General features: G+C 43.3%; 3 protein-coding genes across 3 annotated transcripts; 1 reads left to right on the forward strand and 2 right to left on the reverse strand. All coding sequences in view use genetic code 12, as the record gives it.

Moving 5' to 3' along the window:
* Window positions 1-341: 341 nt before the first annotated feature.
* On the forward strand, window positions 342-1359 carry CXQ87_001537 (uncharacterized protein; the record flags this gene model as incomplete). The annotated part of the gene is made up of 2 exons (XM_025480073.1): window positions 342-1227; window positions 1253-1359. 2 exons carry the CDS (start codon window positions 342-344, stop codon window positions 1357-1359), a joined length of 993 nt encoding a protein of 330 aa, XP_025334373.1.
* A 6885-nt stretch (window positions 1360-8244) lies between these two features.
* CXQ87_001538 (uncharacterized protein) lies at window positions 8245-8610 on the reverse strand (the record flags this gene model as incomplete). The annotated part of the gene is made up of 1 exon (XM_025480074.1): window positions 8245-8610. The coding sequence occupies one exon, from the start codon at window positions 8608-8610 to the stop codon at window positions 8245-8247; it is 366 nt and encodes a 121-aa protein (XP_025334374.1).
* A 2635-nt stretch (window positions 8611-11245) lies between these two features.
* CXQ87_001539 (uncharacterized protein) lies at window positions 11246-12976 on the reverse strand (the record flags this gene model as incomplete). The annotated part of the gene is made up of 1 exon (XM_025480075.1): window positions 11246-12976. The coding sequence occupies one exon, from the start codon at window positions 12974-12976 to the stop codon at window positions 11246-11248; it is 1731 nt and encodes a 576-aa protein (XP_025334375.1).
* Between the last annotated feature and the right edge of the window lie 1481 nt (window positions 12977-14457).

The following is a 14457-nucleotide window of genomic DNA, read 5'->3' on the forward strand; positions in this document are numbered from 1 at the left end:
CCCTAAGAAAAAACCCAGACATCCCTAAGAAAAAACCCAGACATCCCTAAGAAGAAAAAAACCCAGACATCCCTAAGAAAAAAACCCAGACATCCCTAAGAAAAAAACCCAGACATCCCTAAGATAAACCCAGACATCCCTAAGAAAAAACCCAGACATCCCTAAGAAAAAACCCAGACATCCCTAAGAAAAAACCCAGACATCCCTAATAAATCCCTAAGAAAAAACCCAGACATCCCTAAGCAAAAACCCAGACATCCCTAAGAAAAACACCCAGACATCCCTAAGAAAAAATAAAACCCAGACATCCCTAAGAAAAAACCCAGATTCAAGGCACCGCAATGGGCACCAACATGGCGCCCGAATTCGCCAACATCTACATGGGAATGGCTGAGCACAATCTTTTGAAAACAATGTACGACGTTGAAGGATGCTTGTACCTTCGGTACATCGATGACATTTTGCTCATCGGTCAACGCAGCCAGTTAGATCGAATTGTTCTGCAACAACAGTTCTTGAATCTCCCTTTGACAGTTAATTGGCTGGAGCCGCTGACGCAGGACGTTCCGTTTTTGGATCTTCTGCTCTCGCTCCGCGATCGCACCATCGTGTATGAGCTTTATCGCAAACCAATTAATACGTACCAATATCTTGAATGGGATAGTGGACATCCACTTGCAACCAAAAAAGGTTTCGTTATCGGTGAAATTGTTCGAATCTTCCGGAATTGTTCCGACCATGATACGGCGTTAAAGCATGTCGACTTTTTCAGATCAAAGATTCGTCTACGAGGTTACCCTCCGAAATTAACCGAAAAGTGGATTCAAGGTACGATACTTTCTATTCAGAACCAGCCATTGTCAGACACTAGACGGTCTAAGGAGACCGCCTTATCCAGAAGGCTCAAAACGTTCTACCTTAAGGTCAAGTACAACCCAGTTTGGGACGTACAAGGCGGTATACTTAAGCAACGAATGGAATTTATCCTACGAGAAGAGGGTCTCGTCCAGATGGGGAAATACCCTCGGCACCTGAAGGTGCGCGTCCTTCTCTCCAAGGGACGTGTCAGGAATATTCTCGATTACACGAGTTCAAACCTGAAGCGGGTGCTAGACACACACCATACCAGTCCATGGTCCCAATTTTTCACTTCCTTTGACCCTGACCCACGCGAGGAAGCCCGGTACAAGGCTGGGCTTAATCGCAAACGAACTGAGTTAGTTCGTCGTCTCGGACAATACACTGCCAAAAGGGTTCAACAAGGGCGCCAACGGGCTTACAAAAGTAAGAGGGCATGTCATTCCGTCCGCTCCCGAAGGCGAATCAGAGCTTCGTCTGATCGACCATCTCGAGGCCTGAAGCGACCACGTTACGTATAACTCCATGACCGAAGGTCATGAAAGTTTCCATAATTTGCGAAATCAAACCAAAACTCTACGTTTTGACAGAGGTTACAAAGTGTCAATGTCGAAAACCAAGCGTAACACTAGGGTCTGTGCAAGCCACTTGTTTGATTTATGGAACGTATTCGTCCCCCATTGTATGCAATATGCACCTGCCACTCAATTGTGTGTCGCTTATGTCTGATAAGCGCCGCACCATGTGCCTTAGATGCCCTGCGGGCAGCTGCGGCCCCTGCATCTTGAGGCTAGCGAAAAAAACTCTTCCGTCTTACCCATCACTTGACACAATTTTCAGTCACACGTGAAAAGAGGCTGCCTCTTTGATTGCATTCACGTGAATGATGTGACTGGGTAGGAGATTGAGCGAGTGTGCTGCGCATTTGGAAGTGCAAATTTTCACGGCAAATACTCTGTTTTTCCCAGTGTTGGAACAGAGAACGTTGATAAATAACCTACTGAGGAGATCTTTGCTGATCGAATTTAGGAGCATCTGAAGACTTTCCCTAAAGTAGGACATCAACTTTTTTGGCTTATATAGTAATCAAGTGCTTTTGCCCAGACTCGTCAAAGTGTTTCACACTTTGTCGCCCTAAGAAAAAACCCAGACATCCCTAAGAAAAAACCCAGACATCCCTAAGAAAAATAAACCCAGACATCCCTAAGAAAATAAACCCTCATCCTGAGACGTGGCCACATTTGCGGGACTTAGTTGATCTCGATAGTGACTTGGTTGACGCGTCTTCCCCGACCGTCTTCGCAGGAATGGCACCTATCATTAGTCCGTGGACTCGGTTGTCTTCCCCTCTCATATTTTTACCCTTCCCACGGAATCATGCGCATGCACATGCCTGTCATCTAAGCACATGCACATTGCAGCATCGGTTCACATGCGTCTTGCAGCATGCATACCCGAGAACCTGCGTCACAAGCCGTGAAACAATGGTCCTTTCCGAATTCGGTCTAATGACACACCGAATAGGGAGAATTGAGGCTACCTCAACATTGCTATTTTCTCGAAAAGGAAAAACCAGATTCCCACGGGAAAGGTATAAATATTCCAGCGTGAGGCCGCCTCCCTCGAAGTTTCTTTCTTTCGTTCCCGCTCTAGTCCTGGTAACTTGTGAGCGTCGATTCAACCTACTGAAGAGATCTTTGTTGATCGAATAGTGGAATTTTTTGTCTGAGACCCTATCCACTAATAGGGGAATTATTCAAATTTAGAGTCTGTCTAGTACTGTCAATACATTCGTGTTTTACGTCACGTAAGCTTCGCTTCCGTGCCGTTCAGCCATCCCTAAGAAATAAACCCAGACATCCCTGAGATGTGTTTGGAGGACGCGCTCGAGAGGATCCGCGCGTGTTACTCATTGATCAAAATGGATCTCCTTATCTTTCGTACTCAACAGAAACTACAATTATGTTAAGAAAGGTTGTACTTATATACTTGTGAATATCAAGCGAGCAATAACTTCCTGAAACAAGAGGCTTAGTTTTTGAGCGCTAAGAGTTTCAAAAGCTGCAAGTTTTGCGTGGCTTAAATTAATTATCATATCAAATCGCCTGATTAATCGTCTCGGACAACTGCAAAACAGCAAATATTACCGCATGCACCGTATCTGTCCAAATTATCCTGTTCTAGATATCATTTGAAGATTGACTACGCAGGTGCGACATGTTTCAACAACAACCTGAAACCAGCGTACATCATTATTCAGGACGCTCATGGTTTTGTTCTTTACACATCAGTTTAGCCTTGAGGAGATGAAGTCGTACAGGAAACTGTGTGGGTACTGAAGGAAGGATCACTTTCGCTCTGTGGTGGCTCAAGCTAGTAGGTTGGCATGCACCTATAATTTTTCGCTGTTGTTTTTGACAAATTTTAGTCCTTGCGCAGCTGAGTAGGATTTATTTTGCTTCGATAGGCAGTGCTAACTAGGGCAAGTGTTTGAAACTATCACGTGCTGCAGATTCTGAAACATGCATGTCATGTTTGATCGACAACCTGACACAAAGCGCGCCTTGACCTCTTGGTGCTGTTTGCAAGCACCTACCGAACCTGGGACCCAGCCTTGCTCCTAGACCCAATGAAACCAGGAATTGCCTTATGAATGCCTCTTTATGAGTAAAAAGCAAATTAACGACTAAAAGATGATCCTCCTTTTGACGCAAGACGTTCCATTTTGAACGCCTGCATGATAATTATCTATCTCCCGAAAAATATCCGTTTCAGATTATCTGTTTGTATCGAGCAAAGTCTGTGTAGGGTGACTAGTGACATCATTGGCATTTCAATTACTCCTCTTCATGTGTGGAGTTTTGCGAGTTTCGCTCATGTTTCCTGTTGTGAAGATCAAGCTAGATTTGTCATTCACCATCAATAGCACAGTAGCGGTATACTTCCCGTTATGATTACTTCAATCACAAAGAATATTATGTTGAATGCAAAATATCGATCCATAAAGTATTTTTCGAGCAGATTCATCGCGTCAGACGTCAATACTATAGCGAATAATGCAAAAATCGCCTGAAGAGTGGTACAGATAATAATCGCACACTTCAAAAGAAGAACATTTGATCGCAATTCAAGGATTATGGCAGTGAATGATAAGACGGCGAGCACCAGGTTCACACAGATAAAATAAAATGGCAGGTCTTCCGGCATTTGCGTGCTGGGAAATTTAATGATATCCTCAGTTGTTAAGCCCTCGTAGGTACAGACAAAATCGTTGCAGATTCTTCTTCTACTCATCTCGCTTTCCAAATTTTTCTGCAAATCACGATAAGATGTCATAAAGTGTTTACCGAACTGATCTGTATCTTCCATCCCATGGCTTTCAGCAATTTGTATACCAATATCCTGAAGAATGAGCTCCTCCACTTTGTTTCCTCTGTAGCATACCTCTTTGGAGTCATTGTTTTTCCTGCAAATTCCATAGTAACCTACCAAGTATTTTCCATGAGGCCATTCATCGGGTAGGTAGCTGGAGATTTTTCTTGTTGAATCCTCCATGACACTTTCCATGGCAGTCACATCTGTTTTCATTGTCTCAGTGAGTGACGAACTGTACTCAGACTCTTTGTAGAACATGTGTGTTCCAAAGATGAGCTTGAAAATGTATATAATGTAAAAGAAAACCCACACCTGATATATCAAATATGGAATATGTCGTTTCTTGATTTCAATTCCGTAAATTCTTTCAAAAATAGTCTTCATCTTTGCAATGACCACTTGGAAAGCATTACACTGTTTACGAGCTTCATCTATCTCGGGTGGTGGGGTTTGCGACCCTGAATCTGTTGCCTTCTCCATTGTGCTAATGAGGATAGAAGAGAATCCAACTGGATGCTGAAGTCTGGTATTTAAATGAAAGATATGGCTTACGTCAAACGGCAAAAAGTTCAATGGGAAATGCGACTAATGTCATGGTGCCTTTCTTCCATTCAGGGAAACTGGAAATGGAGCAGTCACGCACTTCTCTTTTTTATCAGATAATAAATTACTCTTCCTGTAGGCTTGCTTCTTTCAACAATACTTATTTATTATGTGACAAAATATGCAAGTGTCATAAAACCACGGCCTGTAAGCCCTTTTGAGTCATTTCCTTCCATGTGTTGTTCGTTCTACTTGTAGGGTAGTGTGACGACAGATCATTCATCTTACGAAAATTAATAAGTAAGGCCTGAAAAAAAAAAGAGATCAAACGAACTTCTGTTCGTTGTTCCACGTCATGTTACCGTTTATGCGCGCAGTGCAACACCTTCTGTCCCAACCCAGTGACATTCAATTGAGTCCTTCAACGATAGATTTGAGACTTTTGAACCAAAAAATTGATTGTCTGCTCTTCTCTCAATAATTTGATTTTCCCTTCACGATTTCACAGTTGCAGTACAAAAAGTACATTGTATGCTCTTTTTGTTCTACAGGTGCAAATTCCCGCACTTCACAAAAACCAATTCCACCTAAAAAACTGTAAGGCGTGGCTTGTCAATCCTATGGGACGAAGAAGCATTTCCATACCTCTTATATGATCAACTATCAATGAACACTATCTCGTATTTAACCTCATCACCATCAGAAAGTGGTCTGCAAACCCACTCTCAAAATATCTACATCCGCTACTGCTCAATTTTCGGCCGAGTCAGAAATGTTCTTTCGGCCGAAGTAATACATTATCTATTATCATGCAATGTAGGTAACAAGCGGGGCGTAGCGTTCTAGGTTAGCATCTGCATTTGGTGGGGATAAACTTCTTCTATTTCCTACTTGTTCAATTTTCTTAAAATTGTGTGACTTAAGGCAGAAGCCTTAGAATAGAGTCCTGAGTTTTTCTTAGCGCTATTGAACTCGAATTTGATTTTTGGGGGCAACTTGTAAAGCAACATTTCCGTCACCGTGTGAGATTGGCGCGGCATATACAGAATGAGCTTTACCTTTTGCGTTTCACGTAATATTGGAAAAGCATGAAAGTGAAAATTTAAAAACTCTGTTTATCAAAATCTGACCTCTTGTGAAAAGCCCTTTCTCAGTCAAACGTGGTCTTCCCTCAAATCATGACTTATTGCTTTCTCTCCCTCCTCTTGGCTGGAGATTCCACTTTTTTGCAACCTTCTCATAGTGACTCAGCAATGTGGTCCCGCTCTCAGAAATACACCACCTTTGAGTTGTAATAGACCTTAAAAATGAAGAAAATGTCCTGAACTTTTGGAGGCCTCAGCTGCCCCATCCACAGATAACTCCACCACCAGTACTGCATTTTGTGTTATCGTTTCAGCTGTGGCATTAGTGCGAGGTAGGGGATATAAATTAAGGCTGTTTTCCCTCGCGTTATCTTGAAATGATATAGATTTTTAGGATGGGCGTTGCTATCAAAATCCTCAATTTTTTTTCGCTTAGTTTTACCAAAGGTGGCGAGTCCGAAATGGAACTGTTTCAGGCTGCCCAGAAGAAGTATGAAACAGATAGATCGAATTCTGATAATACTAGGCAGAGGGGATTCAAGTTGGGGAAAGTCTTTGAATGCTCGTATCAGTCATGAATAAAGTAATTCAAAAAGCGATGGTAGAGAGGCGGATGGCGATGAGAATTCATCACTTCTGATTGAGTGTTTTCATGACCTCTAGGGTGTTAGCTGCAATCACTAAGTGCCAACAAACCCCGTGAAACATAAGTCGACCTGGAGTCATATATAGCAACGAATATATCGGACGATCAGGCTTTTGGAAGATTACTCCAAATGTTGATCTGTTTTAGGCTACAAAGCATAGAAGATCTTGATCAAATTTCATGGGGCTCTCAATCTCCCATGTATGAAGTATCGTAATCCCTTGAGCCACATTGATACTATCTAAGCCGCGGGCCCTATTGATAAGCACAATTTAGCTTCATCGCTTGTGAAGGCAGTGACCTCATTGGGTTTACCCCTATTGTCAAATTCATGGTATAGGGGCTGAAAATCCCCGCCTGCAATATCGTTGCTGCGCTGAAATTGAGTTCGATATCGCCTGTCAAAAGCCTGTCATTATCGATTCCGACATAGTAACTTTTCACTGGCGTGCGGCTCCAAGCGAGCGTGGCTTGAAGCGAGCGAGACAATATTGTTCAGCGTTTCCAGGGTCATTTTCGTAGGAAACCAATTCCTTATCGTAATCAATAAAATAATCCAAATGCTAGAACAAAAAGAGGCATTAGATTTGTATCTCATGCGCGCCTTAGCTACGCCCCTTACAACTTTCGAGAGGCGGCTCCATACGGCACGACTTATGATAAGGGGTGCGACATGGTACTATTCAGTGATTCTCATAAATCTTTGGACAAGATATAGATTTGTGATCAAAGATTCTAAATAGTCATGACCGAATAAGACTGAAGGTCTTTTGAGCCAGCAGAATAGTTGCACGAGTGGTTTATCTCCCGCGTTTGTAGCCAAATGCTTTTCCAAAAACGCAAAATAGTCGGCGCAAAGTGTGGCCGCATTGCCGTCAGATATGCGGCTTCGATAAGCTCTGTTTGAGCTTTGCCCCCTAATTCTGTATAGAGCTGGCGCCCCAAGTTGGTATATAAATAGACAGCTTTCCCAGATTTCATTGATCATCTATACTATTATACAAACATGGCTATTTTGATTGGATACCTTAACAAGGACAAGTACTCTGGATTCAGATTCGGATCCGGGGAAATCGAGTACGTCCTTGGTGTTTCTGTTACGGATGATAACGACTTAGAAAAGGGCAAAGTTGAGGAGCCATCCGAAAAGACGCTCTCTGATGAAACTGTTTCTGCTGAATCAGTTTAGATTCGGACACTCGCAATTTTGTATACTATGAGTATACCAAGAGGGTGATGTGAAAGATCTCACCCCAAGATTTTGATTTATGGCAATGGAGATATCTTGTTTGTTGTTGATGAAGTGAGTTGAAAGAGTACTTGTTGTGGACTCGATCATAATTCATCAGATACATGCATTGATGTCTCCGTCGGCCGAGTGATTGATTTACGAATAGAAGAAAAGAAAAACAACTTGTAGTACGAGAGGGAAAAGGTAAAACAGTTTTATCTAAGTTTACTTCCTATAGAAGCTTTTTTCTTCTAGTCATATATTATCGTCCTGACAGTATTGTCGTATGTTTTCTCTCTCTAGTCTTTCCCACCACAAAGCGCAGCCAGGGTTCATCACAGCCCATTTCACAGCTTCCAGTTCTTGCGGCCTATGCATTGTAGTCACTGAAGCACCACTGAGACCTTTATAAACTTTGATAAAAGGAGCTCAAGGGTAAATTAAATGATATCGTGCAAACCACTCAACTTTTCAACAGGATGGCCTGCCTGGTCAGCTTTCAGGGATCACAAAGGCTGGTGATGCAAAAAGTGAGAGAACCTCTCTTCGTCTCCGTAGTATCTCCGACTTTCGTTAGTTATCTCGTTTTTCAAGTTGCGGCACTTCCAATTGGCCATTCTAGTGTCTGTGTCGATTTCTGATGCCATCCGATAAAAAGGGTCTGCCAACGCAAGACAAAGCAATAACGTGTAGTAAGCATCATTACCGGCATTATGCAAGAAAGCGAATGGCTGGCGAACCAATCTCAAAGAATCCTTCAAGCTGGGCTGTTGCTGTCCATGGGTGAGGTTGAGTAATGAAGCAGTATCGATTAACGTGCAGTTTCCGTAAGAGACACCCATTTCCAGTAAGTAATTTAAGTCATGTCTCATTGTATGACCTATCAAGCAAAAGCCATTTCCTATTGGCTGGTTTTTGAAGGAGTTTTCAGTGAACACCTGCGAGATGGCGTTTGCTGCTTCTCTCAAGGTCATTACCAAGCTTCTCCCCCCATTGAAGTTGTCAGAATGGTCAGGAACATAGGTTTCGTTTCTTAGATGCTGATTTTCAGTATGATTATGTGAGTCAGCTTAATGAAGGGTATGATGCTACCCTTTTGAGACCATGGATCGTACACGGATCAGGAGTTCGAAAAAGCTTATGAGTCCCGTCTCTTTCCTGACTACGACAATGTTGTGGAAGAATTTATAAGGATGGTGCACCAGACTTTAGGAATTCGAGATGAGAAGAAGAAAAAGGGCAGTGATGGAAGACGTCGTCAGAACCAGAAGAATAAGCATGCCGCCAATCGTGCTACCAATTAAGAAAGTTCTCATACTACTAAAGAACTTGTCCAGTAACCACCCACTATAGACTCTTTACTGCACGCTTGCATTTAGGAAAAGTGATTTGGAAGGCAATGCTTTCCCGTAAGCTTTGAGTTACTCCACATTCAAAATGCTAAACATGATCGCAAATTGAGTATCAAAAAAGTAATCCTAGACCCCCTGTCTTGTAAGCGGGATCGTTTTAAATAGACTTCCCTGCTGAAGGCATTTCGGCCTGCAGGTCAAATACCTAATTTCAGACGTTAGAGCCTTATTCCACTCAACTATGTGGCTCCTTATCTTGCGTCGCGGCTTTGTGTTGCAATCGGGATCTAGTTACCCCTGCTTGATTCAATTTATGTTCGCTAAGATTGGAGTGATTGATTAAATTCTTCGAAAAAAGACAATGCATCACTCAATTAAACAAGCCAATTGGAGCTTATCTGTGACATGCCTGTTTCAGCTATGGCGCCGCACCAATAAAGGATGCAGGTGGCAGCCTCAGACCTTTGGGGTATAGGATCTTTGCCACGCCGGAAAACATAAAGTTTTTCTTCCATGATTCTCCAAATGCCATTTTCAAAAAACATTTTTGGACTTCTTCAAATCGATTGCGTCAAGGGCGGTCAAGCCGATATGGCTGAATTTTTGAACTCCCAGGGCAGGTATGACGATGCAAATCGTATCAATCGAAGAATACCGGACATTCGTCAAATCTCAACCTCTCAAGAAAACCTGGACAATTCAGAAGTTGTCGTTCAAAGAGACCCAAGAATGACTCGTCACTCCTTTGAGTGGGGTCCATTTGCGGGTAGCATTGCGTATAGTTTCGATGACACGGACAAGCTGGACTAAAGGAGCTCGCCTGTGAATGCTACAAGTATAGCCTGGTATAGATAATCAATGATGGTATGATATAGAACTTCCTCGACAAGTTGGGGTTGAGTCTCGTGTAGAGGTGCAACTCCCTACTATAAAGATGAAGAGTCACGGTGCAGCTCTTACGAATTTTACAATTTTCAAATGAGTGATGTTTAGGACATCTTTGTCTGATCATTTTATTTATTCACTTGCGCCTGTTTAGAAGGTCTCGCAAATGTATGGCACCGCATTAGAGGTACCCACACTGAAGACAGAGTTGAGGTAAGAGATTGGGGAAAAATTGCAGAACCATGTATTTTGCACCTTATTGTTCGACCTCTAGGACTTTAAAATAAAAAGGACTCCGTTTGGATTTTTGGTGGCCGGTTCGATTTCATCATTTATGACTCGCCTGTAAATTCGCGAGTACACAAAAAAAGTATTAATCAATTTTCAAATAAGCTCAACTTGTAAAATCAAGGAAAAAAAAAAAAAAGTTGTGTAATCCAAAATAAAAGAATCAATTGTAGAGAAAAACAAAAAAAGAAATCATGCCTTTCGAGAGAGGTTGCGAGATATCCTGATCGATTCATGTTGTTTCAAGCATTATGGATTGGCGAAGGCATCGGAAAGCGGCCATAACATGGAGGGATGACCTTAGTTTACATAACTGAAGCTGTGGTATACGGTGCTTTTGAAATGTTTGTCGGTCTTACGAACAATCCTTGAATCTTGTTTATTGGCGAGTACGAAATTTTTGAGATGAGTAGGAATTGAACGCCGATCCCGTCCTTCGCAACCCAAGGAGTTTCTTGAGCCAGTTCAAAATATGATCCTCACCGTCCTTGAATACAATTTGTGACTTTTCACACCCAGCAATCTCGACCGCTTTCTCAGGATCCTCAGAGCCAGCTTTGTGGTCATCCAAGTTTTGAGAATCTACCAAACGGTGGTCCCGCAACAGCATTATAAAGAAAAGGATCGGAACACAGAGACAAATGGCCACAATGCAAAGCTTCCGCTGGATGGAGGCATACGCCATACTCACAGCCCTTCTAGGCTCGGATAGTCTTCAATAAAATCATAGGGCGATGCATAAGCAGGTGTAGCAAGAGAGGATCAACATCTAATTTGATCATCTCCTCACGAATTGCAGCATACATTGTTTGTGTCTATATGGCCCCTGAAATACACCTGCCAAAGGCTGATCCGATGGTAATAAACCCAAGATCCACCTCCAAGGAATTGCTTGTAAAAGTAAATAATCTCGCAATTTGAACCATTCTACACAGCCTATAGTTTTCATACGGTATTTTTAACTATTCGTGACTTAGGCGGATCAGAAAATCCAGCCAAATATCTTGTTGTAAAGCCAGCGGAAATTGATGGGGTTTCCGTTTGCCTCCCTTGCCTCCCGCTCTTCAGCGTCTTTTGCCTGGAATAGCTCTTCCTGGTAGTCAAAAGCCTCACGGAATGACACGAGATTGATCTCACTGGCTGGGATAATCCTAGTCTTCTTCCAGAACTTCCAACCAAAGTACATTATGAGAAATACGGGAAGCATAATGTAGCCTGTGATGAAGGTCTCGTAGTCAAAGGGACTTCCAAGGAAAACGGTGAAGTTCTTTGCGAAGATCACGAAAACACAGATACCAAGGGAAAAGTATGTGCCAAAAGGCTGGAGTGGAGAGCGAAAGGCCAAGTCCTTTTTTCGACTGATGCCCTGTACTTTCACGGCACTCATAAACCTCATGTGAACAACGAGAATGCATGCCCAGGCAAGCAAACCTGCGAGAGAAACGACGTTTACAAAATGATCAAAAACTTCAGCCGCTTCTGAAGAGGTCACCATGAATGCCAACAATGCAAATGAGAAGGAGAGCATTATACCGTAGTATGGCACGCCTCTCCTGTCTGTTTTTGAAAAAAATGAAGGAGCGTATCCCGAAACCGAGAGTCCATATATCGTTCTGGAGGAAATGTACATGTCAGCAACGGCAGCGGAAGAAACGAAGATCAAAATACAGGCGTTGATGACATGATCCAAACCTTGAATCTGGGCATTGAAAATGGCAATCACAAAAGGGGACGCTGAAGCTGTGAGTCCACTGGCACCCAAAAGCCGTTCATCGTCATAGGGAACACACATACCCAAGACCAACACATTGAGGACGTAAAAGATGACAATACGGTAGAATGTCAACCTGATTGCTTTGGGAATGGCCTTTCTTGGTCTAGCGCATTCAGGAAATGTGATACCCACCAACTCACAGCCAGAGTACGCAAAGACACTAGTAACAAGCACAGAAATAAAAGACACAAATCTGCCGAGATCGCCGTCAATGTGAAGATCTCTCAGAGGCTCTGCGTACTCTCTAAATGCACCAGGATTCTGCCAGTAACGGAAACCAAGGCGATCGCCAGTAGGTCCACCTCCTAAAGCAATGACAAGCAATAAGATGATAAGACCAAGACAAGTGCAGACTTTGGTCACAGAGAACCAGAACTCCACCTCACCAAAGAAACGGACTCCGAGGACGTTGACGGTGGTGATGAATACCAAAAGCACCGCTACCCAGATACCCGGGTTAGCCGTTTCAGGAGAAATCCAGTATTGTATTGTCAAGGCACCTGCAACCAACTGGTTTGCCGCTACCAACAAACACAAAAACAAGTATGTCCATCCACAGGCGAATCCAAGTGCTTCGTCAACGTATCTGTGACAATAACCAGCGAATCCATCAGCTAGAGGAATGTGTGTTGCAACCTCGCCTAGACCATTGAGCACCATGTAAACTACAAAGCCAACGATCGAGTAGCTAAGAAATATGGCAGCAGGTCCAGCCGATCTCAAAGCAGAGCCGGTTCCAATCAACAAGCCAGTACCAAGGGCACCTCCAATGGCGATCATAGAAAGATGCCTTGCATCCAAAACCCGCTTCAATCTGTGGTCCTCGGCAGCTTGAGACTCTTGATGACGAGTTGAAATGTTCAAAGCCTCTCCGGTAAGGCCCGAAACCGCATCGTCGCTTTCAATTTGTTTTTCGTAATCCTTCAGATCGGATCTCATGAAGGCAGTTGTCTTCCCATGGCGACGAAGCAGCCATTAAATACTCAGTCTTATCAATTGGCCAAGAAAACCAACGGGGAGGCTAACATGACGGTATTCTCGAGTCCAAGAGAGTTTTTCACCCTGGTTCACCTTAAGCTAGCGGCTTATCAACAAAGGATGGGGTGCCAAGAGACAGCGCTTGATTAGGGCAACACCGGGCGATCGCTTCGTTTAAGGGCTCTTCAGCCGGGCTTGAAATACCAAAACAATGGCCTCACAGAGTTAGAAAAAGTCCGAGAATAATCTTCGTTGTATTGCGCCCTATGAATTCGCAGCCACTTCTTCAGAACACCTCTGTAGATTTCAACACAAGGAAACGAAACCCCCGTCTGTGGGGCAAAATGCCGTTTGAGCCCTGAAGCATTCTCCAATTCCTCTCGCTGTCGCTTGACGCTTCGGTCTTCTTCCGCTATTCCCCAGCTTAGAACAAACATCGCCAAGACCTCGGTCATTACCCTTCTCCGCCTTGCTTATCAAACCCCATGCTTTTTGAGAAATCCATTGTTTTCCGCTCGGGCTTTACTTAATCAGACCGTTCGCTCCCCTCAGATGAGTTGAGTTTTGGAAGATGCCTTTAAGGTTTACTGAAGGGGAGGTGTTACTTATTGAGAGATCGTGACAATTGTACCACTTGCGGATTCTGATTTGCAAAACGCCTTTCAAAGATTAACCGTTCAAAAGTTATAAGTTCGGTGGATTCACGATGAGACATACCATATTGGTTGTTGTGAGCGATTGACCTAGTCATGCGGCTGAGACCATTTCCGCTTAAGACGTGATAGTGTGCGACGCCCGTAACACCCAGGGTTCAATAGCTTCTCAAGAATCATATCACCTGTTTCAAGTACTTGTGTTCCGTTTCAGCTTTGAGTCCATTTTGATACGTTCATTATGGTGTACTTTGAGTGAGCGAAGAGTAGGTGAAGGATCCCGATGCACAGCCCGAACAGGAAGAGCTAGCTAACGAAACATTGAGCTTAAAGCTATATTGACTCAAAGTGATCATCGGAAATTCCAGGATTCTTTCCTCCACTGGTGAACCCTTCCAGCGGCTGTGTTTTTGTAATTCTGAAACACCACTTCTTCAAAATTGGCGGCACCGGAAAAAAGTGACCCGTTGACAAAAACTAAACATAATCAGAGCTTAATGTTAATCTGATCGACGGAGAATCCGTCTAAAACCCATTCGCCGTCGGGCCGTTCACGTGCTCGATCACGTGCAATCCCCTAACCTTATATTGATCCCATTCCACCCATCAAATTACCGTATTTTCCATTATCTGTATTCCATGCTCCAAACGCTCTCTAAATGTGCACATGGAGTAAATTTCTCTCCAAAGGGTGTGCTGACAACCTGCCGTCTATCATTGGTGCTCGCGATCTCTATCAGCAGTATATCTCATCTTAGTCATCCATCAACACCTACTTCTTCCTTCAAC

Source organism: Candidozyma duobushaemuli, assembly GCF_002926085.2.
Source record: "Candidozyma duobushaemuli strain B09383 chromosome Unknown B_B09383, whole genome shotgun sequence".
NCBI lineage: Eukaryota > Fungi > Ascomycota > Pichiomycetes > Serinales > Metschnikowiaceae > Candidozyma > Candidozyma duobushaemuli.